We start from the raw sequence: 23,211 nt of genomic DNA, 5'->3' as shown, positions 1-23,211 counted from the left end.
AATTGCTTGGTAGAGTATCAAAAGACATATCAATATTAGTGCGATAGCTTTTCTCTCTTCAGTTCTAATCTCCAGGTATCATTTTGGATGATGTGCCCAATGCCTAAAACTTAGCAGGGCTTGCAGTTTTATTGCAGAATTTACCCATAAACTGTTAACATTTACATGTTTTAGAAGGTCCAAATGTGTACATGTTGAAAAGGTCAAATGAAATTATCTAAACTTGAGAATACATTTTCACTTGAAAGGTCATATCTGCCAAATTGAGATTAGAGAAGTGTACCAGCGAGCAGGTGTGCTACGCCAGATTGAACAGATAGCCAGCCTATGATTATGCAGAATTTGTATAGCAGTCTGTAACAAAGCACTTAGGATCTTTATGAAGATTTATCCTGGGACAGGGTCCAGAAACACTATCACTAAATATAATCCCAAAATGCTGGGGTATATTTGCCTTTAAACGTGGTTGTGAACCAAGCACAGACACAGTATCCCAACACTAAATAAATATTATGCTCTTGCTATGTTGAAGTAGAACTTATGAAGCCACCCTCACTTCAGAGCATCAGATACACAGTAGAGGCAAACTCATTGGCCTTTGTTTTAATTTTCCCATTTCAGTTTCTTTTGTAATCCTTGAAATTAGGACCCTTCCCTTAAAATATACACATGTCAGATTTTAATTCATTGCACTGGTAAAAGATCTATTGGTCAAATTGGATTTTGTAGCGTGTCTGATATTTGTAAAACCCTGAAGCATATGCTCTTCCTGTGGACGGCTGATGTATAACATGAGTCTTCTGCAAATTAAAGGCGTGCTGCCTTCTGCTGGACTGCTTGAACTGATTAACCACCGTGTGTTTTATGGTGATAAATAGCTACTGTAAAATTTAAGCACTTGACCTATTTTATCTAATCCATCAACTCATCTCAACCACATGAGATCATCAGATTTGTGCCTTTAACTGCCAAGCAGGGCACCAAACTAGTGATGTCATTAGACTATTTCACCTCAGTTGTCCATATTCAATATGTATCCACACACCTCGTTTGAGGACTCAAGTAAACATTTCTCAGCTCTCTGGAGAGGGGTGTATATACCAACAAACTGCAGAGTGCAGTGAAAAAGCAACTTCAACATATGACTGACCTGAAGACATGCTTTGGTCCAGGTCTTATTTCAGACAGTCTCCCACAGTGCATTTCTTCTGTTGTACATATCTAGCATTGAAAGGCCAGAGCATTGAATGAAGGAGGAAGCATGCTGAAACAGCGTACACTGTAATAACACTGAATTTCTTCATAGGGCATTTTGTATTTTTTCTGTTTGTGTCAGGTTTGCTGTGACATTTATAAGGGCACTACAGGTATTAATAAAAGGTGTGCCAATTGTAATGGTTATTTGGAAAAGAGAGGTGTAAATACCGTTGCTCCAGTAGCTATTGATTCACTTTTGTCACGGTATGCTTTTGTTTGAAGGCAGGAGAGAAGGGACGATTCAGGACTTTTCCATAATCCAGATATTTTTCTACAAATTTAAATCAGATAAATCTATACACTGTTGAATAACATTGTAAAGGTGTAACAGATGCTGTATATCATTATCTTGTTTTCTGAAGTCGTAAAGCTTTACTGTATGATCTGTTGAAGTAGTGGTTATTCATTGACATTAGTTGTAATGGAAGCCCGAGCAGCAGCACTGGTCACCATATTCAGGAAAAAAGAAAGACAAACCTCAGACGTTTTTGTAATACTTTTGAAATATAACTTATGAAGTGGGTTTTATAAGGAAACACTTTCCGAATTAGTGGTGCTATATACATGGCACACTCAGTAATACATACACGTGTGATACAGCACAATGATCTCACCCTCTAACTACCCCTTCACTTGCAAATTGGCTCCAGCTAACTTCAAGTCTTAAACCATATCCTTTATTTGTTCAGTTGTTTCTACTGTACAGTTAAACATTTCACTGAAAACTTGTAAGACTTAAAAGAGTAAGCAAAAAGCCAAAAAGTGAAGTAGTTGTCCACTTCTGTTGAAATATTGCTGACACTTTTCTGTGTGTTGCTACCTAGTGTCGTTGCTTCAGTTCACCCAGGGCTTCAAACACAGTGTAGTCTGAACCAAAAGACCTGGGGACCCCACCCCTTGGAAAGCTTTAAAATGCTTGTTGAGGCTTTAGCAAGTTCAGAGTGTTTTTAGACGATTTTCCCAACCTGTCATCAACAATGTTGAAGTAATAATTGTCATAACCTCTCCACTGCTTTCTTTGTGCGTTTGCGAGTCTGCGTGTATGTGTGTTGTAGATCAAAAGGCTGCATGACTGTAAAGGGATGATTTCAATGTTTTTGAAAGCTGTTTCCTTAGCACTTCTGTCACTCCTGAAAATCTTATTTTCTCTTTGGGGTTTCCCACCTATTGTTTTTCTTCATGTATCATTGTTTCCTTATCTTTATATTTACTAAATGTACCATGTTGTTTGTTCTCAGCACTGTAAAACAGTCCCTTTTACGACATTGAAAAGCAATATCACTGTATGAAATGTTCACAATGTATTTGTTATGATTGACATTTGATTCATCATCATTATTCACATGCACCCTAGGTGTGATAATTGAAGTAAATCTCTTTTATACAAATACTATGAGTGTGCTTAATGCGTTTGGTGTAGAGTTTTTATATAACGATAAATTCAAGTATTCTCAGAGGAAAATTCCAGGTTGTGTATTATTTTAAAGAGGACTTTAAGTTGTGCTGTACTATAGTTTGTGAGATGTTTTCATGAGTCACAGGTGAGTGCTCTTTGATACCTTACTTTATACAGTACTGAGTGGTATGAATGGTCCCAGTGATGTGTCTTCTTTGCTTGTGGACAGGGCGCTATGCTGAGCTGCAGTTGGAGTTTTCAGCTGCCGTCAGGACCAGTGCTGAGCAGAAGGAGCTCATTCTGAAGCTGGAGCATGATTTGAGCACGGTCCACACCATGTCGTCTCTGACCCGTCCCAGCGCAGACGGCTCTGAGGTCACTGATATGGGCAACATCCCGGAACCTATCAAAGAGGCTACTGCTATGTTTTCTGGCATGTTCAATTTGAAAACGTCACTAATATTACAAGAGAATTACTGTAGTTCTGCTTTTAAAACCATGTCTCTTTCAGGTCCAGGTGTGAATCCACACAATGTTGAACTTCCACAGGGCCAGATGGACTCTCTGCTCTCCATTATCTCAAGTCAGCGTGAAAGGTTTCGCTCCCGCAACCAGGAGCTTGAGGCTGTAAGTCTTGCAATATCATTCCAACCAAATAAAAAATATAGTATTAGTAGTATTTTTGTGACTTGTTTTATGTTCCATACCTGCTCAGGAGAGCCGCTCTATGCAGCAAACAATGCAGGCCCTGCAAAGTGAACTGGACAGTCTGAGAGCAGACAACATTAAACTCTATGAGAAAATAAAATTCCTGCAAAGCTATCCAGGCAAAGTAAGCATCCATATGTAAAAACATTGTTTCTAGTATTCAAATGAATTGGAATCCTGAGTGTGTGTGTGTTTTTGTTTTAAAGGCTGGAGGAAGTGATGACACAGTGATGCGCTACTCCTCACAGTACGAGGAAAGACTGGATCCATTTGCCTCCTTCAGCAAGAGGGTATATGTCTGACCTAACCATCATGGGACAGTATGATTACTGTTATATTATTACTCTTTGTCATCTGCATTGTACTGTGTTCATAGGAGCGCCAGCGCCGCTACCTGAGCCTGAGCCCTTGGGATAAAGCCACTCTGAGTCTTGTGAGAAAATCATTAGAGCACAAACATGGCATCCACAGTGACAAGTATAATGTATATTATTTGTGTAATCTTGTTTCAGGGGAGAGTGATTTTATCCAACAAGATGGCTCGGACCATTGCCTTCTTCTACACCCTGTTCCTACATTGCTTAGTGTTCTTGGTATGGCTAATATCTCCTTACAGTCACTTAAAATATCAAAAATACATAATGCCTTACCTTTTTTTTTTGTGTGCAACTATTAGGTGTTGTACAAGACTGCGTGGAGTGAGAGTATTGGGAGAGACTGCTCTGCTTTCTGTGCTAAGAAGTAAGTTAAATATAGTGGTGCAGTTCTTGCATCATGTTATTTATTTATATTTGCTTCATGTCACTTTTATTCTGTCTTTTAGGTATTCAGACCATCTCCATCGTTTTCATGAGAATGACCAAAACCTCTAAATGTTCACCCAGTCTGTGATTTAATTGGGTACACTCTCTGAAATTATCCAATTCACTCACTAGAGGGCGCTTTACATAAATTGATACAAGTTGAGCTTGCTTAATATGGTATTAGGTTAATAGTGCAATTTATGTTATTTTTCTGGAACAATCAACACACAATGACTTTCAAAATATAACATGAACGGGACTAGTATTAGGATTAATAGACCCTATAAATTTATGATTGTGTTAAAATATAATCAGTAATTTGGTGTATACACTCTAGGATGATTTGATATTATGTTGTGTTTTTCATGAGGTGATGGTAGTTGGGAGTAGTTTTTCAGTTTCTATCATAAAATGTTGATGAATATTATAACAGTTACTGATTTTGGAAAATGTATTCATTCCTTGCTATAATCCAAATAAAAATGTATGCAATGCTTGTGTTTCTCTTATAAATGAAAGTGTAAAACAATGGGCTATGTTAAAGAACAGCATTCTAAGCAGTTATAACTATAACTACTATATATATATATATAACTCCATCATTATCAAAGATCAAATTAAAACAATGGAAGTTGAGGTGGGTGGGTACCAATTTTACAAAGAACGTTTTATTGTACTGCTCAAATAAATTTAAAGATCTTAGGTTTTCATGAAAGGGACATTGTCAAAAGGCCCTATATAACGCAAAATGGATTCTCGTGAGCTTTTAAAACATTGTAATTTTACCTCCTCAAAAACATAGTTGTTGTGTTTTATTTGATTCACAGATGTTTGAGTAAACCTGCATTATTGGGCTCTCAAAATGCTCTTTTCTGTCTTGTGATGTCATGATTGAAGCGGTAGTTTTCAAATTAGCAGCTACCTTGTGCCTTTAGTTCAGCAGAAAGACGCAAATCCAAGGCTGAAATTATCCACGTGATTTTAGTGAAGGTGTGTGCAGTTTAAAATCACAGTGGAGTACTCCCTGTATTACCACACGACATTACAAGGTGGGGTGTTTTGGTGAGGAAACAACATAACATAGATCAGAAAATGGTTAATATGGACTTTTTAAGTAAGCCATTAAGTAAAAGAAATCATGTTACTTTGGGTCGCATGGCCAGTGCAGGCCTATAATATTTTTTCTCTGGTTGCAAGCTGTCCCAACAAGCAGTAGTCTGGACAGGAAGACATGGCGTAGAACATCTGACTCGCTCCGTTTGTTGTCTGCTTCTTAAGACTGAAGAAGACTGCACAATTCATGAGAAGCCTCCTCGCGGTCATTAAAAGCGAAGGAGACTGACGGGCCAGAGACACCTCCGCTCTTCGGCGTGCGCGCCCCTAGCGGCCCGCTCAAGCACGTGAGTCCCGTTCACCATAAATATAAGGCCACATCCAGCAGCAGAATATCTAGGTCAAATGATCTGAGCGGGGCAGTTAACGTTCACTTGTATGACCCTTGAAAACATTTTGGCCTGACAGGTTCGGTCAGTAGAGGGCAGTAGTGGGCTAGGAGCAGGAGGACCACTCATCAGCAGCCGAAATTAGCAGAAACATGAGTTGTTGTATGTAAATCAAATATCATATTCAGACAAAAGGAAATTGCTTTATTAAAGTAAATTGGTAACATAGGCTACTACTCTTTAGACTGAGTGATCTGTAGGTATTTTGTTATAGTGGGTGTTTATGTCCTTGTTATTTAAAGGTCTTATATTACACAAAATTGTCTCTTATGAGCTTTAAGACCTCATCGATATGCCCGGAGTTGAGTTTTTCATTCACACATGTTTGAGTAATGCTGCATGCTGTATTAGGTTGTCTATATCTCCAAAGCTCAAAATGCTCTATTTCACCTTGTGATGTCATGTAGTGGTAGTTTGGCTACATTTTACCTTTAGTTCATCCTAATGATTCTGGTGAAGATGTATGGAGTTTAAAAACACAGTGGAGCATTTCCTGTTTTACCATATGACATCACAAGGTGGAATAGAGTGTTTTCTCTTAGAACTCAGCCTAAATAGGCAGGGTTTGTGTGTTAAATGTGTGAATGAAACAGAACACCACTCCAGGGATGTTTTTGATGAGGAAGCAGCATTATAACATAGATAGAATAATATGGGCCCTTTAAATTGCTTACTGCTCCCACTGACTAACTCACAATAATGCATCGGGATGTTCATTGGTCACACTCCAGGACAAAATAGAAGGGTCATGTGACATGTTTTAAGAATTATATAAACATACATCAAGGGATGTAAATAATCTAATATAGATCCAATAGCCCTACCTCATTGGTGGACTAAATAGCCTACTCACTTTTGATACTCAAGTAATAATACAGATAAAGAGGCAACAAGTTACTTAAGTAAAAGTATAGTATCTCCTAAAAGTAAAAATACTGAAGCTATTCAACAATTTAAAAATGTAGGCCCACTTAAAGATTAAAAAGTAAAAGAAAGCTATTTCAAGTGTTAAATGTGTTGCCAAAGGATTCATCTGTGGGAGCTGGAATCACTCCACCAACCTGTGGGTCAGTGGATCTGACCACTCTCTCAATGATCGAGATGAGAGTGGGATTTGAACTGCCAACCTTCAAATCAGTGGACAAACACTGTACCAACTGAGCTCCTGTCTACAGTATAAAGTGTTCACTGTACATGTTATAACTCATAATTATATTAAGGAACAATCAATGCTTACCTCCCGGCTCAAGTCCTGCATGTCTGAAAATAACCCCACCTGTGCCCATTTTGTGAATAGCATTGTGCATGAGTGAGAGGGTGTTTATTTCATAGATCTCCTTCATGATGCAGGCGAGGGGACAGATGATGTCTGAAGTCATTGGAATGTGTTCATGCACTGATGCATTCATAGTTGAATAGTGCTGAATTTTGTAATGTAATGTGAAAAGCCCAAGGGATATAATTACTTACTGTGATATAAATAAATAAGTAAATGAAAAACAAACAAAAAATCAAAATGAACTAACCACTATTGATGCACTGTCCCACTGAAAAAAAATTTACCTTTAAAAATATTTTCAATTCATCTGAAGGGTAGTCTAAAATATAAGTAGGTATTCTGCCAAACAAGACCTCACTGTCTCCTTTGTCATCCTCCTGTTTGTTTTTGTGTTAGAAAACACCTAAGACACTGCACAGTGTCCCCGTTTACCCCAATTCACCATTGCATTTCTTTTAGTCCACTAAAAGCACTCATGAAGGATAACAACTATGTGTTTATTTCATCTGAGCATGCCCCATTACCTCCACCACCCCCACTGTCGTTACCATAGAAACTGTTCCTTTGTCATGTGATCACAGGGGAAACGCCCCCATACAACAACATTGAGGATTTAACCACGTGATCCTGCATGCCCGTCAGAGAGGGCACTATGATAGAAAAGTAATTTCTTAGATGATTTTTTAAAGACATCCCTCAAGTAGTGTTCAACATAATTAATCAGGTTCAAGTTCTAGGCTATAACACATGAAATACAGTAGGTTTAGTAATACACCAGTGCAAATTATGGCATTTTGAAGGAATAAACAAATAATTTCAAGTGTGAAAAGACTCCTAAAAGTAGAGTTATGTTGACCTAGAAATAATACAATTATGGTCTTGTTAAGATATGCTTTATTTGTTCTCTGCATCTGACCCATCACTCCCACATCACAGCCATCACAGCCACAGTGCAGTGCCTGGGTAATCATGACCAGATATAGGCTTTGTGTGACTATACCTGGAGAATATTGCCTATTGTCCATGCTTTTAGATCAGGGTTTCTTAACCTTTTCAATCTTGGGGCCCGACTTTTTCCAAACAAAGTAACCTGGGTCCCTGTCTCATATTAAATGCATTATTTTGTACTGATTGTGGGACCCCTAAGAAGGTGGTCCGGGCCCTACTTTGGGCCTCGGCCCTATGATTAAGAATCACTGTTTTAGATTGATGGTGGAATGTTGGAGCTGTCTTTAGTTTAACTAGACTTGGCCCTAATTGTTCGCAAAAAATAAATAAATAAAATACTTCTACTACTACTACTGCTACTACTACTACTACTACTACTACTACTACTGCTACTAATAATAATAATAGTAATAAATGGTGAGGGAAATATTTCCTTGTTGGAAAGTTAAAATCTTGCACCACTTCAAGATGCTATGAGCAGTGTAGGCGGCACTTTGTCACTCCCAATATTTGTGAAACAAAGACATTATCCAGAATCACCCATCTAAAAACAAAATCAGTGAGTGAATCATTACTCTCTCTGGGAGCAGGTGATTTGCTGGACACCTCATAGAAAGAAAAACTAAACAGAAGTAGATAAGACAGTTGTTTACTTATTTCTTATTTATTTCTAAGAAACAACAATTGTGTATTCCTGTGTTTTCACGGCCAAGCCTGCGCATAAGTTAAACAGGCCCACACTGAGATGTGTGTAGTCTCCATGTAAAGGTGTTAGATACAGAGTTTTCCTGGTGTGGAGACAGAGAGGAATCTCCTATTAATGCCCGCTGACACATTGATTCTCAAATGGCCCCATGAGGCCAATCTCCAAGTCCAGCTCGAGATGCTTTCACAGGAAATCAACTGAAAAGTGCCTCTCTTCTCTCGATTGTCTCCAGACCCCTCCCTCCTGCAGCTGACCCCTAAAGTCTTAACCTGGTATATTTTTGAACCTGCGATCAATGCCCCCCACGTCACTGCATGTTGTTTGCGCTCCACCGTGATGAGTAGAGTAGTGGGGGTTATGGGACCATGGGTAGAGCCATGTACAAAAACATGGAAACAAAGTGTGGAGGAGACTGAAGTGGCTCCTGCCCCACAGGGCTCTGTCGATTCATCCTTCCGGCAGGAAGTGTGTGGCAATCAATATAAGGTCTCAGAGGAGAGTCAGACCTGCTGTGCTTCAGTTTCATAGGAACCTTCTCACTACATTTAGGCCATGAGCTGACAAGCACTGAATTTAACACACACACAGTTACTTTTGGTGTGAAGACAAGAGGTCTTTTTGACTCATTTTGTTATAAATTAAACTGGACTAGATTTTCTGACGAGTCACAGTCACTGATGCAGTAGTAAATAAAAACAGTGGTATCCTATTTTGCCACCTGTCCCAGTGTAGCTCCAAGTTATTATTTTGACCATCAACCTTTGGCCTTGGTGTGTGGCCAGAGTCAATCCTTTCAAAGAGGATTATAGTAAAGGTGTAGGCCTACACTATCCTTGGTGCTATATGGATGTGTTGTTGAAGGGCAGTAGGCTAATATTACAGTATATTACTATATTAAAGATTAAACTTTAGCTTTAATGGCATTTTTAATATGGTCGCATCATTGTTATAATATCAACAAAATGAGTGTTTAAACATAATCTTATATTTTTTATTATAATGATATAATTGGGAGAATAAAAAGGTGTGGCTCCTTTAAGGTCAGTTGGACGCTGTTAAAAAGATCAGTAACACACACAGAAGCAGGGATCAAGTCATACCCAGACATGCGACTGTGATCTGGTCTTCAAAATAAAATCTTTGTCACGTTTAAAATATGCCAATTAATAGAATAACATTTTTACTTTTCGTTTTTCTGTACACTGTTTATGTAGCCTATAATGCTTCATATTGAAGTTTCACAAACAAACGAATAAACAATCTCTTATTAAAACATTGCCCAAACCCATGACTGTATATAGTAACCAATCGGGCCTATTATCTCAACAAGAAGGCAGATTAGCGCTTTTACTTTTGGAATTCGTAGCGGAAGTACAGTCTCTCCTCACATTGTGTGGCTTGTGTGTTGATTGGTTCACAACAGAGAAGAGGCAGCGGTAAAGCAGCAGTAGCGGAGTGGGTCTGAGAGATGGGAGCACAGCTGACCCCCCGAGAGCGCGTCAAACGCAAACACGAGCCCAACAGCTGAGCGGCCAGCCTCTGGATCACATCTGCGGAACAAACGAGCCATGCTCGTGAAAACCGTGCCGTATTAAGGTGAGAACTCCCTGTGTTGCCCGTTTCGTTTCTTATTCAGGAGTATCTTTGTCTAATCGCACAATGTCCACCTCACGACCAGATCACAGTCTTGTGTGCGATGAATGTTGTTTCTGATGCTGTTTTACGCTATGATTTTATTTGCGTTACGCACGAAGATTGTGATGTGATGGGGACAGCAGTAGTCCGGGTGCTGAGGAGAGAGGCTGCTTGTGGCGTGCTTTCGCCAGCTCATCCCCCACTGTGAGTCTGCCTGCTAATGTTCGCCTTTTCATTACGGCAGGGATGTGTGCGATGTATGTCTCTTACATCTGCGTTTAACCTCCATTTGGTTGTAGCCTTTTGGGAACACAGTGCTACGAACTCGAGGGGTGGCAGCGGAGCGGGGGGCTTTACCCATATTCTGTTTAATGGCCTTTGGGGAGTAGCCATGAGTGACAGTGACTTGGGCCTTCGTCTGCACTCGGATGTGATGTAGCCACACGTCTGTTTGGATGATCCAACAATGACACAGTACCGACGCACGCTCCATTCATAGGCCCTGTGCGGAGCTGGATGTGGGAGCCATTCAATAGGATTTCCATTCATGAAGTCCAGCAGCAGACTGCACAACGAGACTCTGTTGCCTTTAAATAGGCCCAGCACCAGCCCCGCTCAGGCCTAATATTGACTTTTTCTCATATATCTCTTTATGGCATACACTGGACAGTTCATGTATTTTGATGAGGAAGGCTGATTTGAACTGTCTCAGAGACTTTCACTTCCTCTGACTTGGACTATTGAATGATTTGATCACATGAAACATTTTGTGTGTGACACATGGGACACTTTAAACTGCAATCAATGCAGTAGACCTTTACAAACTAAACAAATGTTGCCCTTTATAATAAAATTTAAAAAAAAAATAATGCTGATTGAAGTTACAATACATTTTGACTCATCTGTGTGGAGCTAATGCACAAAGGTTTAATGGCACGAGACTGCTGCTTTGAAACAGTGTGGTTATTATTTATTCATTACCATGCAATAATTTGATCCATCCATCTAGAAGCACCGTGTGTCTATTTCTCTCAACCAGACTAATAAGCTTACCATTAATGCAACTGGCAAAAAGTCGAGTCTAGCCTATTTAATAATTTACTCCAGAACACTCAGCAAATTTTTGAATTAGAAATTATTAACTCAAAACATATCTCATAAATGGAACTGAGAAATTGAATTTGATAAGCATGATGAACCCCGTGTGTCTTCAAATACAAGGTAATCATGTACAAATCAAATAAGAAACAACTTTTATATTCATATTTTAAAACACTACATGATGTAGACAAATATTGATCAGAAAGCAGAATGAGCCTTGCTCATTTGGGTTTTCAGATCTTACTAAACTAAAACCAGTCAGCCAATCATTAAACAGTGGTAGTGCAGCCTCTGCAGCTCAGTGAGTGAATTCAGAGTTATTGTCTTGAGCCAGCATCACAGTTTCATTTTTATCACAATTCAGCTTTACACTTTACTAATTTTAAAGCTTCTTCTGGGAGTTCAGTAGAAATTTGAAGGAAAAATATGCCTAATGCAGCTCCATGCTTTAACACAAATACAGAAATAAAAATGATAATATCACCAGAATAGCATATTGTCACAGTAATGGGATCATGATTAAATGTTTATTGCCATATCAGCCAGCCCTACGGAAAACCATCCAACATAACTGATACCGATAATGGAACCAATACATTGCCTATTCTTATTTAAAACCACTAAGAGTGCAGGCTACATACCCTTCCTTTAAAGAAATTATAAATTTTTCATTAGTGAGATAATACTTTGCTCAAAATACATCCATATAATGATTACCAAACATTAGCATCACAGACACACTTGCTCCTCCTGATGGCTTTGAGCAGGGCCTGTGGTCATCTGTGAAAGGAGTTAGACCTGTGGTGGGTGAGAGACAGGAAATGGAACTCAGTGGCGGAATGCACATCTCCCACGCGCTCCATCCTTTATCACTGGCTGCCATATGGATTTGTCCGCTCACACACTATTTACATTGTCACTGTTTAGCAGAGCAATGGGACAGGCCACTGCTCTCAAGATGTAATGAAGATGGTAACCTCAACAACAAAAACATACACCGAAGTAGGGGTAGGTGAGGTTTAAGTATTGCACAAAACATGAATGGGCCATAAAATTAACCTAAAAAGTGCATAAATTATTTTTTTTCATTATAGATAGTATATTCAATTTTCTAATTTCACATATCTTCTGAAGGACATTTTTGGTATTCATTAAAATGTTTAGATATCTCCCATCCCTACAAACAGGTAAATACCATTGCCTCCCTGTATGAACTCGGCCTCTCGCTGGGACCAAGTCATTTTTTGGCCATATTAAGTTTCAGTCTCATTCTACTGTCCACTCCACATATTTAAGTGTCATTGGTTCCATCCTCAGCCAATCAGAAAGATTTTACACTCCAGAACACACAAACCACCCCAGTCCTCTAACTGACCTACAGAGTTTAAATTTGTATTTTCACAAAAATTTAAAATGGCAATTATGCTATGAGGCTAAAAATTTGTCATGCTTACCGTTTTGACCATGTTATGCCTATAGCTGTTTAGTACAGTACTTTAAGTATGAACAACGGGTAAGGAAGCAATGCTACTAGGGGCATGCAGAGACTAAAGCCACTGTACTGTATTGGCTATGTTGGGTTCTGGAGCGGGGCTAATCTTAGAAAACTTGGCGGGGTCCAGTCTCCCTAGGGTGAGAACACAGCATAACCAATCATCCACACTAGCCAATGAGAACAGCACTAGCAGCACTAGTTTATATTGTATTCCTAGTATTGTGCTGGTATTAGAGATTAGCAAATAACAACAAAAATATATATAAAATAAAATCCTCAGTATGTTGGAACGAAGCTGAAACCCATGAATATACTGAACGCAGAACACAAAATTAATTGTCCACACACAGCTCCTGGCTCAGCTCTGTCCCACACTCTGATATGATGTGTTTTGCAGTCTATGTAACATCTCCTTCCTCAGTTTACTGTTACCTTCAGAATCTCCAGCCATCTGACAGAGAAATCAACCCTTCTCTCTTGGGTCTTGTGCTGAGGGGGAAGTTAAGCACTTTTTTTTTTTTTTAATTCCAGATAGGACTAGATAGAGCACATACAAGAGTTTATGAGACTCATAAGAGCAGATGTCTACTGGGAGACAGTATAGCTTCTTTATCCTGATTATTTTAGCAGCTGGTCTAAAGGAGTAACAACATCCCTAGGCATCTAGTCGTTTATACACACCTACACAGCCCCTCCTTCCTCTTGTGTATGTCTTTTTGTTTCATTTATTTACTTGGTCTCGCCTTCACCCAATTCCGGTGTAGCGCTTTTCAGTATCTGCAATAGAGAGTGTGTGCTGAGCTCCACAAAAGCTTAACATTGTCCACTTCCTCCACTGTCCACGACTTAAGTTTCATGCTGACTTGGTGCTTGTGCTGTCTGCTTTGTGTATTCGCTCAATGTGGTATCCATGAAAACACACATCCTCATCTTGGGAAAAAGTGTCACATTTGAAACATACATCTCTGTTGGTTGATTGGCCAAATGTGTGCTGTGTGTTGAGTACTGTTCAGTGGTAAATTAATTTGTACCAGTACTGTAATAAATACACCTTAATTAGCCTTAATAAAAGACTTAGTCACTACTTAAGAGGTTGGGGTTAGGAGTTAGGGGATTAATGAAGTAGTTACTAAGTCTGGATCATTCTTAAACTATTTGTTTATCCTGAATTAAGCCTTCATATTTTATTTAGGGCAGTTAAGATGATTATTATATAATGTTACCATTTATTCAACTAATATACAAAGATATTTCCACATCAGTCTGTAACTTTTTTGAATGTGACAGTAAATCAGCTTGAAGGAAACTGGAGGACCTCTACAGCTCTGTACCATGTGTTTTACATACATGAGCAACTTCACAGAGGGCTGTGAATCTTTGATCCTATTTCTGATCCAAACTGGATCTCGGGTATCCAGATGTGTATAAGTGAATTATATTTTGGCAGAATGACAAATTAAATACTGATTAACACATGTGAAATACTTTAGCTCGGTTTAATAATCAAAAAAAATGTGCCCACACCTCAGGCAGGAAAAAGCCTCAAAGATAGCTAGAGGCAAAAGAATGTAAAAAGTAAACAATAAAAAATATGTGACAAAAAATCCTCATATTAATAAAACACAATTTTCTTGTCTGTGTGCAGCCTCTCCTGGTGGGTTGGCATGGCCCAGTGATGAACGGAGCCGTGGTGCCTGGTAGCCCGGAGCTCTCCTCCTCATGTCCGCTGCCCGACTGGCGAGAGTTCTGCGAGGTTCATGCACGTGCCTCTGCTGCAGATTTCGCCGACAAGTTTCAGCGTTTCCTGTCTGAGAACCCGTGTTACGACTCACCTGGCGCTGATGCCAGCTTCTCACAGCACTTTGCCCAACATTTCCTAGAGTGTTTCTCCTCAGCTCTGACTCAAGTCCGAGAGAACCAGGCCTCCTCTCCGGGAGAAGACGGATCCACCTCTGCAGCTAAATACAGCATTGTTCCTTTCCTGGGGATCCAGGGTTGTCCTCTGACCTACGGCCAGGACCTTTATCAAAGACGCAAGGACGCTGGGGCCTCCAGTGAGTCCCTGGACAGTATGGACAGTGGGGGTGCAGGGTTGGACGTGGGGGGAAATACCAACCCTCGAGGGTCCCAAATGGCACATAAAGTGTCTGCTTTGGGACAGTCCCGTAGCTCTGAGGATGTGTCGATCAGTCACCCAAAGGCCCGCTTTAAGAAAGGCTTCTCCCTGAGGAACATGAGTCTGTGTGTGGTGGACGGGGTCAAAGAGATGTGGCACAGACGAGCATCTCCAGAGCCAGATGCTCCATCCGTGAACAGGAAGTCCAATGGGACAGTGGGACCAGCAGGAGCTACAGGAGCAGCTGGAGGAGCGGGTGAGGTCACTGGGGGTGAGAAATGGTCCCAGAAATTACGTCTTCCTCGGGGCTCTCAGGGTCACAAAGCTGAACTGCTGGAGATTCAGAGGGAGGGTGCGCTCAGATACATGGTGGCTGATGACACAAACTGTATGGGGGCTGCACAGTGGCAGAAGTGTCGTCTGCTGCTCCGAAAGACCAAACGAGACGAAGGAGGGGAGAAGTTTCTGCTGGAGTTCTATGTCCCACCAAAGGTATACTTTTTACAGTATGCTGTATTTGAGTTGTTATATTATTTCTTTGTGTTTATTGTTGATGAACAAAATTTCATTCAAAAACTGTAGATAAATTCTGCCAGAAAAGCATCATTTCCAAATATACTGTCCCATTAGTGACTGTGCTTAGCTGAGTGTGATAGCTCGACCTCTGTGACCCCTTATGCCTCGCTTCAGAGCACTGCGCACTTGTCTGGATGAGGTTTCCAGATCAGTGCCCTGACCTTAAGGAGGCCACAAGGCTGTTCAGCTGAGTGTGTGTAAATCTGCCACTGCACTTTGATCATGGCTGGTGGGAAATGTAAGGATAAAGCTGTGGAGCGGGAGTCACAGGTGCAGAGCATTCCGCCAAGGGAGGAGGAGGCACAGGAAGTCAATAGGAAGTAGAACGACACACAAAGAAAGCTTTTTCATTGATTTCTGTTCAAGTGACCCAATCAATATTACCCTTTACACAAAAATAAATATTGATTAGTTCCCCTTATCTTTGACATCATTGTAAGATGTATAAAAGTAGTTCAGCAAAAGAAATAAATAATTAACTTTGAACTGTAATTATTATTATAAGGCTGTGTAGCATCAAACTGCAATATGATCATCAAGTTTTAGACAGAGGTGAATGATTTCACATTTATCTGGTTTAGAATGTACAAGTAATGGACTAAGGTCAACTGACTAAAGATTTAACCATTGCCTGATACAAAATGTTGTGGTTTACTGAAATGGTCTTTTGCCGTGCCAGTGGCGAAGAGGGCCCACTGCAGCACTGTAACTGTCTGCATTATGACACTGCAACTGCTGCACTCACACAAGCTTCATGGTGACACAGCATCCTGTTATAAGCTATCATCAGACCTTCACCCATGAATACTATTACAGTCAGAGCCAAGACTAAAACTCGTGGATTAATACCTCAATTACTATATGATTTAAAAAAAAAAAATCTGTATTGAATAATCTTCATTTTTGATTAGATTTCCTTTTTCTTTTCAAAAACAAAATATAATTGCTCAAAAATAGTCACATTTCATCTTCTAATGTCTGACTTCCATTCTTCTTCCCCCAACTCTATCTGAAGTCTGAACTCTGCTCTAAACTACAAGTTTTTATTGACATAGGATTGGCTGTAGACCTCTAAATTAACCTCTCCCCCACGCATATCATTCACAATCAGACTAGATCTTAATTTTAATACAAATTTTATTAATTTTCCAACCCTAACGTTTTCTTTTTTTTTTCTAATAATGGTAATATTTTATTAAAGTTTGGTGGGATTTTTGATCACACACTGTGCCTGCTGTTGGACATGTGATCTGGTCAGCTCCAGGAAATGGTCAAACGGTTGAATACAGGAAGTGGTTTTTGACATCTGATCCTGGGAAAGGAGGGATGGGCGTGGACGGCAGCAGCAGCAGCAGCAGCAGCAGCAACAGCACAGTGTTACTCCGGACAGATGAGCTGATAAGCCTGACCCAGAGCATCAGTCAGCCCCTGTCTCACATATATAACAGTCTGAGCTGCACATCCAATGGCACTCACTCCACTGGCTGAGGGCACATATGCTGTAAACAAGGGATCTCCAACCTTTTTTCCCTGGAGAGCTACTTTTACAAAACAAAAATGGCAGAAAATATATTTTTACTATGATAATAGGCAGGTGATGAATCAAACTTAAATTCAGTATAATATGTGTAATTTCTGAATCCTTTGGGGAGTGACTTGGAAGGGTACTGTAAATACTTCAGTGTGATGCTCATAATAACTAAGACATAGAATACATAATTGATTTATACTTTATATGTACTTAAGATTGACAAGCGATGCAAAACACTGTATTTAACTCTATGAGAATTTTATGTGATAAGAAAACCTGTTTGCAATGACATTCTTCAAAATTGTGACTTATAGAACAGTAAGTGCTCTTGCAGGCTAATAAGGAGACTGTGGGTTGTATTAAATTTTTTTTCCACCATTGACAGTAACAGTGAACATTTGAAACCGTTTTTTTTTTTTTTTTTGCAATCCAGGCACTTAATCCCACCATTATAATGTATTTATGCAGATATATTAAACTGCAAAACTAAGATTTGTTGTTTTTCTTTCTTCAAAGTCTTCAAAGCCAAAAGTGAGCATACCACTGTCAGCCATTGTGGAAGTGCGGACTACTATGCCACTGGAGATGCCTGACAAAGACAACACATTTGTACTTAAGGTAGACACCTAAAGTTTTCACACTAGTTTGTTTTGAATACTGATATGGTGTTTATGTTTATGTGTCTTTGATGTATCTTGTAGGTGGAAAACGGATGCGAGTATATTATGGAAACCATTGACTCTTTGCAGAAGAACTCTTGGGTTGCCGACATTCAGGACTGCATAGACCCCGGGTAAACTCACTCATAAATATTTGCTGTTGGTTTTTGATGGGGTGGAAAGAAGGGGGGAGTGGAGGGAGGGAGGCCTAACACACACATTCATTAATCATTCAATTAGTGGACTTTTTGACAGGTTGCTTGTGCACAAACACATGGGTTCTGACTGCTGACATTCCTTCTAAGTTTTCTCAGAAATCATTGGTGAATATTGAGGACATAAACAGCTTATTTGTAGAGAGAGTGTTTGGCTGTGATGTTTGTGTGTGGTTCCTCTGACCTGTCTATTTGTGTACAGGGACAGTGGTGACGACATTGAGCTGGCGTCCTGTCCCCATGGCCAAGCATCCAAGAACTGCTCCATGGTGGCCTCCTGCAGCTGCGAACTCTTGTCTGAAGGCAAGACTCTTTTTTTGTTATCAGAGGATGTAGTACCCAAATTTGCACTGTTAGGACTATGTGGTCAACAAATTAGTAGTAATGAATAATTAATTAAAAGAAAAAAAAAATGTCTCAAACTATTTCTCTTTGATATCTGCAAATAATAGACTATGGGGCAACAGATGCAGTTGGTAAGCATGTGTTTTCAGAGCTTGTTTTGTACTCGCTCGGGGCCCCTGCTGTGGTTGTCATTAAGGCAGGGAAGGCTCTAATTTGATGCTTGCCTACGCCATCAAACCTATTACGTATCTCCCATAATTTTGCACACCTATTTTTAAGTCTACCATTCAATTTTAGTTTGGTTGAACCAGGCCTGCATTAAGGTACACTTTATTGTCACTGTTGGAACTGTATCATCTTCATTTGACACTATTATTTATCTAAGTATTATCTATCTATTTATCTATCTATCTTCTCATTTAAAGTCCACATAATAACTACTAATTATGATGTATCTAACATGTTTGTGTAGGAATCTACCGTGCTCCAGACAGGTCTTGTTCAATAGCAGCAGAGCACTACAGCGCCCCCTCTGTCAGATGCAGGGAACCCCCATTCACCCAGCACCCGTCCCATATGCCTTTAGAGCGCTTCCTCCAGTCCCCAGAGGCACAAAGCTCCCATAATGCATCAGGTAAAACAATCAAACTGCTATAAGTCCAACTTACTAAACTAAATATACTGACAAACCATGCTCTGTGTAGGTGTCAGTGAAGGAGCTAAAGAGTCCGAGGGGGATGCCAGTCTGGTGGGGTACCCCTGGTTTCACGGGACCCTGTCGCGTGTTCGTGCGGCACAGCTGGTTCTGGCAGGTGGAGCCAGGAGCCATGGGCTTTTTGTGATTAGACAAAGCGAAACCAGACCAGGAGAGTATGTTCTCACCTTCAACTTCCAGGGAAAAGCCAAGGTGAGTCATATCTGTAATAAATAATTGCTATAATTTGACTCTGTGTTGTTAATCAAGACAGCCATTTTTCCATTATATATGTATTTTTTATTTTGAAACAACACCTTCTTTTTGCAATATAATTAAGTACAGAAAGGGACCATTACAATATATACAACGTCATTACAAGTAATATTAGGCAGCAATGGGAAAAGACACACCGCATCCAACATGTCACTAACACATGTTAAATTGATAAAATGTGTTTTCACAAATCATTTTGCTACAGTTAAATAAATAAAGTGATCACTTGTCTATTCCTGTTTTAACTTCCAAACCCACAATGCACTGAGCAAGTGATGATTTCTGTTTCAGCCACCAAGGTGTAACCTTTAATATTTCTATTCAGTACAGATTTTTAAAAATGTATGTATTATAATTTCATAGGGACAGGTATGCTTCATGAACTCATGTTGCACACTGCAGCATTTTAGCCAGGAGTAAAAATAAACAAGATTTCAAACCATTGTCCTTAAAGTAATTATTTGTAACCTTATTTGTATTAAGTGCATGCTCTGCTTCACATCACATCCGGGCAGAGCTGTGCAGAGGAAGTGTCATCCTGCACCTCTTCCTCTGGTGTCAGCCTTGGCATTCATTCCCACAGAAAAAGGCCTTGAGGAGATCTGACCTCTCACAGTTTTTAGTGTTTAGATTTTTTAACCTTCACAAAATCACAAACTGTTCCTACCATGTCTCTTCTATATTTTCTCATTTCCAGCATTTGCGTTTGTCAGTGAATGATAACGGCCAGTGTCACGTTCACCATTTGTGGTTTCACACGGTTTCGGATATGCTGAGGCACTTCCATGCCCATCCCATCCCCCTCGAGTCTGGAGGCTCAGCGGACATCACACTGCGCTCCTATGTGCAAGTACAGAGGAGCAACAACACAGGTACGTGAGGTAATGCACAACAACCTAACCCTAAATTTACTACATTCATTATTTTTATAGTCTCAAGATGTTATGTGAGAAATGTTATTTATGTCATTTATATACTTTGTACTTTATAAACATGTTTTTAAGATGTTATTAAACACTGTATACCAACACTGCCAACAATAAAAACAGAAAAAAACAGGAGGACATACATCTATCAGACGCATACATGTGTCCTTAAAAATAGGAGAACATTTAGTCAGACATTGGGGTCGACTGGCGAGTGCCTCCCTTCCTCTTACACTGCCCTGAGCATTGCTGGCATGTAATGAATGCCCTCCTGTACAGGGGAGTGAGGGGGCGATTATACCACCACAATTTAGCATGCAGGGCCTGGAACTGGCCACAACCCACCCACAACCCACCCTGCCAGTCACAATGAGCCCCTGTGTGCCTGCCCGCTGGACCTACACACTTCCACATGCGCACATAGACTGTTTTGCCTCTGAGTGTAAAAGGCTTTATTGATACACTTATAGTCATTGACTTGTTGTTGGTGTAATTGGCCATTTGGGAGAAAGGATAATAAAAGAGCCATACTATGAGTCTGTGTTTTTTTAGTTGCAACAAAAATACTGTATGCTTACTTATGAGCATAATAATGAGTCATGTCAAGTTACATTTACCTACTACTTTTAAGTACTATACCTGAAGTAGGTGTGGAGTATTTTGGGTACCTAACTTTGTAGTTTTAATGTTATAGGCCTATACACTTTCTGTATTTAATGTCATTGGACGATAGTAGATTTAGAAAAATTGTATGCCTCTGTGTTGATCCAATATTAGAAATTACTTCAGAGATGGACAAAATGGACAATGTTTTTGCAATCAAGATATTTTGATTGACATTATCAGATTTTTAAAACATGATTTTCCTACGAATTATTTAGATATCTACTTTATACTGGAATCAATTTATTTTGCAGTAACAGTACTTGTGACTTTTCAACTCAACATTATTAAGGTGTCTTTTTTTTTTTTTTGGTACAGATGCCCCTGATACAGCACCTACTCCCCCCAGAGAGGCCAACTGCAGGACAGAAGCATCTCAGCCAACTGCCCTCCTGTCCACTGTCTCTACAGGACCGCCCCAGGACACTCCTCTGTCTTCGAGCACCTCTTCCTCACCCACTGCCCACCCCTCTCTGTCCCGCAGCGACCCGGGCACAGGAGGGGGGCTCCAGAGTCGCAGCAACAGCTCAGAGCGCCTCCTGGAGGGTTCTAGTGGGGGGTCTGATGACTATCACGACTCAGATGGGACACGCAGGGCCCGGGCTGTGGAGAACCAGTACTCTTTCTACTGAATATCCCATTGGCTGGAGGCTCTCACTCTACTCCCTTATTTGGTTTGTTTATTTGCTTGTGTTTATGCCAAGGCATTTCCTGTTTCTCTTATCGCAGAGTGAGGGTCAGGCTGATACATCTCTGGAGGTTGGTCACTGCTTTACATAATGTAGTGGGACCTTAAAGAGAAAGGTACTTTAGAAAGCTTTAACTATAGGTTTAGGAAGTTCTCTTTTGGGGCCATATGGCTTTGATTCACTCGTCCGACCACTTCCTGCTCATTCTTACCCAGAATTCCCTGAGAGCATGAGCTTGTGTCGCCACCCAGAACAAGGATCAAGAGCTCAAAGACTGTGCTCAGAGCGTCTAAATGTTTAGAAAGCTGCTTCAAGTCTATTGCCGGATATCTTAAGTGTTCCTATGAGGCTTCCCTGCTCTAGCTCTGATGTCCACTAGCATCAAAACAGCAATTGTTATCATGGAGTGTTAGTTTGACAATGTTTTCTTTAACATGTACCGCCTAAAATGTCCCAGTGCCTGTTAATTACCTCTGGACTTGAAAGGACTGTTGCCCTTAGCGACAGGAAAGCTTCTCTCAATGAAAACTATGTGGACACTAAACGACCCATGATCAAATGCAGGGGATAATTTGTGATCAGTTTCTGCTTAAAATGCATTGAACTGGCTAAAATGATTTAGTTCTCACCTTTGATGGCTGCAACAGTGACACAGGTTCTGACTGTGTTACTCTTAAAATGGTAGAGTGAATGAATGCCAACTGTGTTGAGGATGTGTGGTGATGTATTAAAATTCATATATTTTTCATCAGTTGGTGTGCTATGATAGTGAATCTCTAAAATATATTTTTGGACTCCCTCTGTCTGATCCTAACCCTCCTGATCGTATGAATATCAAAGAAGCAAACAATTTTGTTACCAAGTCCAGCATTTATCAGAGAGACAGATGAGGGATGTTTGGTTATTTTAGATAGCAGTATTTTAAACTGTACATTCAAGTTTGTATCACTTAAATGAAAGGGCACCGAATGGCCATGCTTGATAGGCTGATCAACACCAAGTGGACTGGTTTCAAAGTAAAATAACAATAACCCATATTTAGCAAGCAACACAACAATGCCATTGTCTGTACATTATATGCAATGTTATAAAAAAAACAAAAAAAACATATCATATACATTGAGGTAGCACCTTTTGTTCCTGCAAGCATGGTCATTAACCCTAAAATGAGCTGATATTTTCTGTTGTGGGGTAGAAGGAGCTAATGTGCCAATCTAAATCCTATTTTTAACATATTTATTTCAGCCGTTGTAAATTACATTTTTCCTGTTGAATCTTATTTATGTACAAATTGATTATTGTTTATGAGGTCCCTTGGTAGACTCTGTGTGTTGCAAAAGCCCATCTCACATATCAGCGTTTGCTCTTCTCCCTTGGATTTCTTTTCCTGTTGTCTGGCTGAGTTTTGAAGAGTCTGTGCAATTTTGTACAAAGTGATGTACTTGACATACTACTTTATATTTCTGTCAATAAAACGTGAATAAATTGGACAGTATGTGGTTAACATTATTTCATAAGATTTATGAAAACCGTAGAAAAGCTTTTAATTATTACTGTGTGAGGATTGTATAACACAAAACTATGCAAAACCATAGTTTTGCAAAGATAATTATTTAACTTTGAGATTGAATGACAGACACATACAAGCTATTCTCTAAAATTAATAAACCATTTTAGATTAAAAATGTCCA

The 23,211-nt window shown here is 39.8% G+C and overlaps 2 protein-coding genes across 3 annotated transcripts in view; both read left to right on the top strand.

Moving 5' to 3' along the window:
• cux1b (cut-like homeobox 1b) overlaps positions 1-4,658 on the top strand; it is a 46,929-nt gene extending 42,271 nt beyond the window's left edge. Inside the window, exons 15-22 of the mRNA XM_055166921.1 lie at positions 2,883-3,086; positions 3,165-3,280; positions 3,369-3,485; positions 3,568-3,651; positions 3,738-3,794; positions 3,874-3,954; positions 4,038-4,102; positions 4,185-4,658. Of these exons, the coding sequence (XP_055022896.1) occupies positions 2,883-3,086; positions 3,165-3,280; positions 3,369-3,485; positions 3,568-3,651; positions 3,738-3,794; positions 3,874-3,954; positions 4,038-4,102; positions 4,185-4,233 (773 nt within the window). The 3' untranslated portion in view covers positions 4,234-4,658. The remainder of the gene's footprint in view (positions 1-2,882; positions 3,087-3,164; positions 3,281-3,368; positions 3,486-3,567; positions 3,652-3,737; positions 3,795-3,873; positions 3,955-4,037; positions 4,103-4,184) is intronic.
• Positions 4,659-10,001: 5,343 nt separating this feature from the next.
• LOC110163693 (SH2B adapter protein 2) lies at positions 10,002-23,010 on the top strand. 2 transcript variants are annotated; one of them, XM_055148004.1, is made up of 9 exons: positions 10,002-10,195; positions 14,476-15,438; positions 17,570-17,671; positions 17,755-17,846; positions 18,130-18,230; positions 18,745-18,906; positions 18,977-19,179; positions 19,940-20,114; positions 21,150-23,010. In XM_055148004.1, exons 2-9 carry the CDS (start codon positions 14,506-14,508, stop codon positions 21,461-21,463), a joined length of 2,082 nt encoding a protein of 693 aa, XP_055003979.1. In that variant the 5' UTR covers positions 10,002-10,195; positions 14,476-14,505; the 3' UTR covers positions 21,464-23,010. The 2 variants fall into 2 exon arrangements, with proteins under 2 accessions (XP_055003979.1, XP_055003980.1); XM_055148005.1 differs by having other exon boundaries at positions 19,940-20,123; positions 21,150-21,287.
• The last annotated feature ends 201 nt before the right edge of the window (positions 23,011-23,211 follow it).

This window comes from Boleophthalmus pectinirostris, unplaced genomic scaffold (genome assembly GCF_026225935.1).
Source record: "Boleophthalmus pectinirostris isolate CB_2022bp ecotype Guang Dong unplaced genomic scaffold, ASM2622593v1 HiC_scaffold_9, whole genome shotgun sequence".
Classification (NCBI taxonomy): domain Eukaryota; kingdom Metazoa; phylum Chordata; class Actinopteri; order Gobiiformes; family Gobiidae; genus Boleophthalmus; species Boleophthalmus pectinirostris.
Note: the sequence above shows the minus strand (reverse complement) of the source record. Positions and strands in the feature narration are given on the sequence as shown.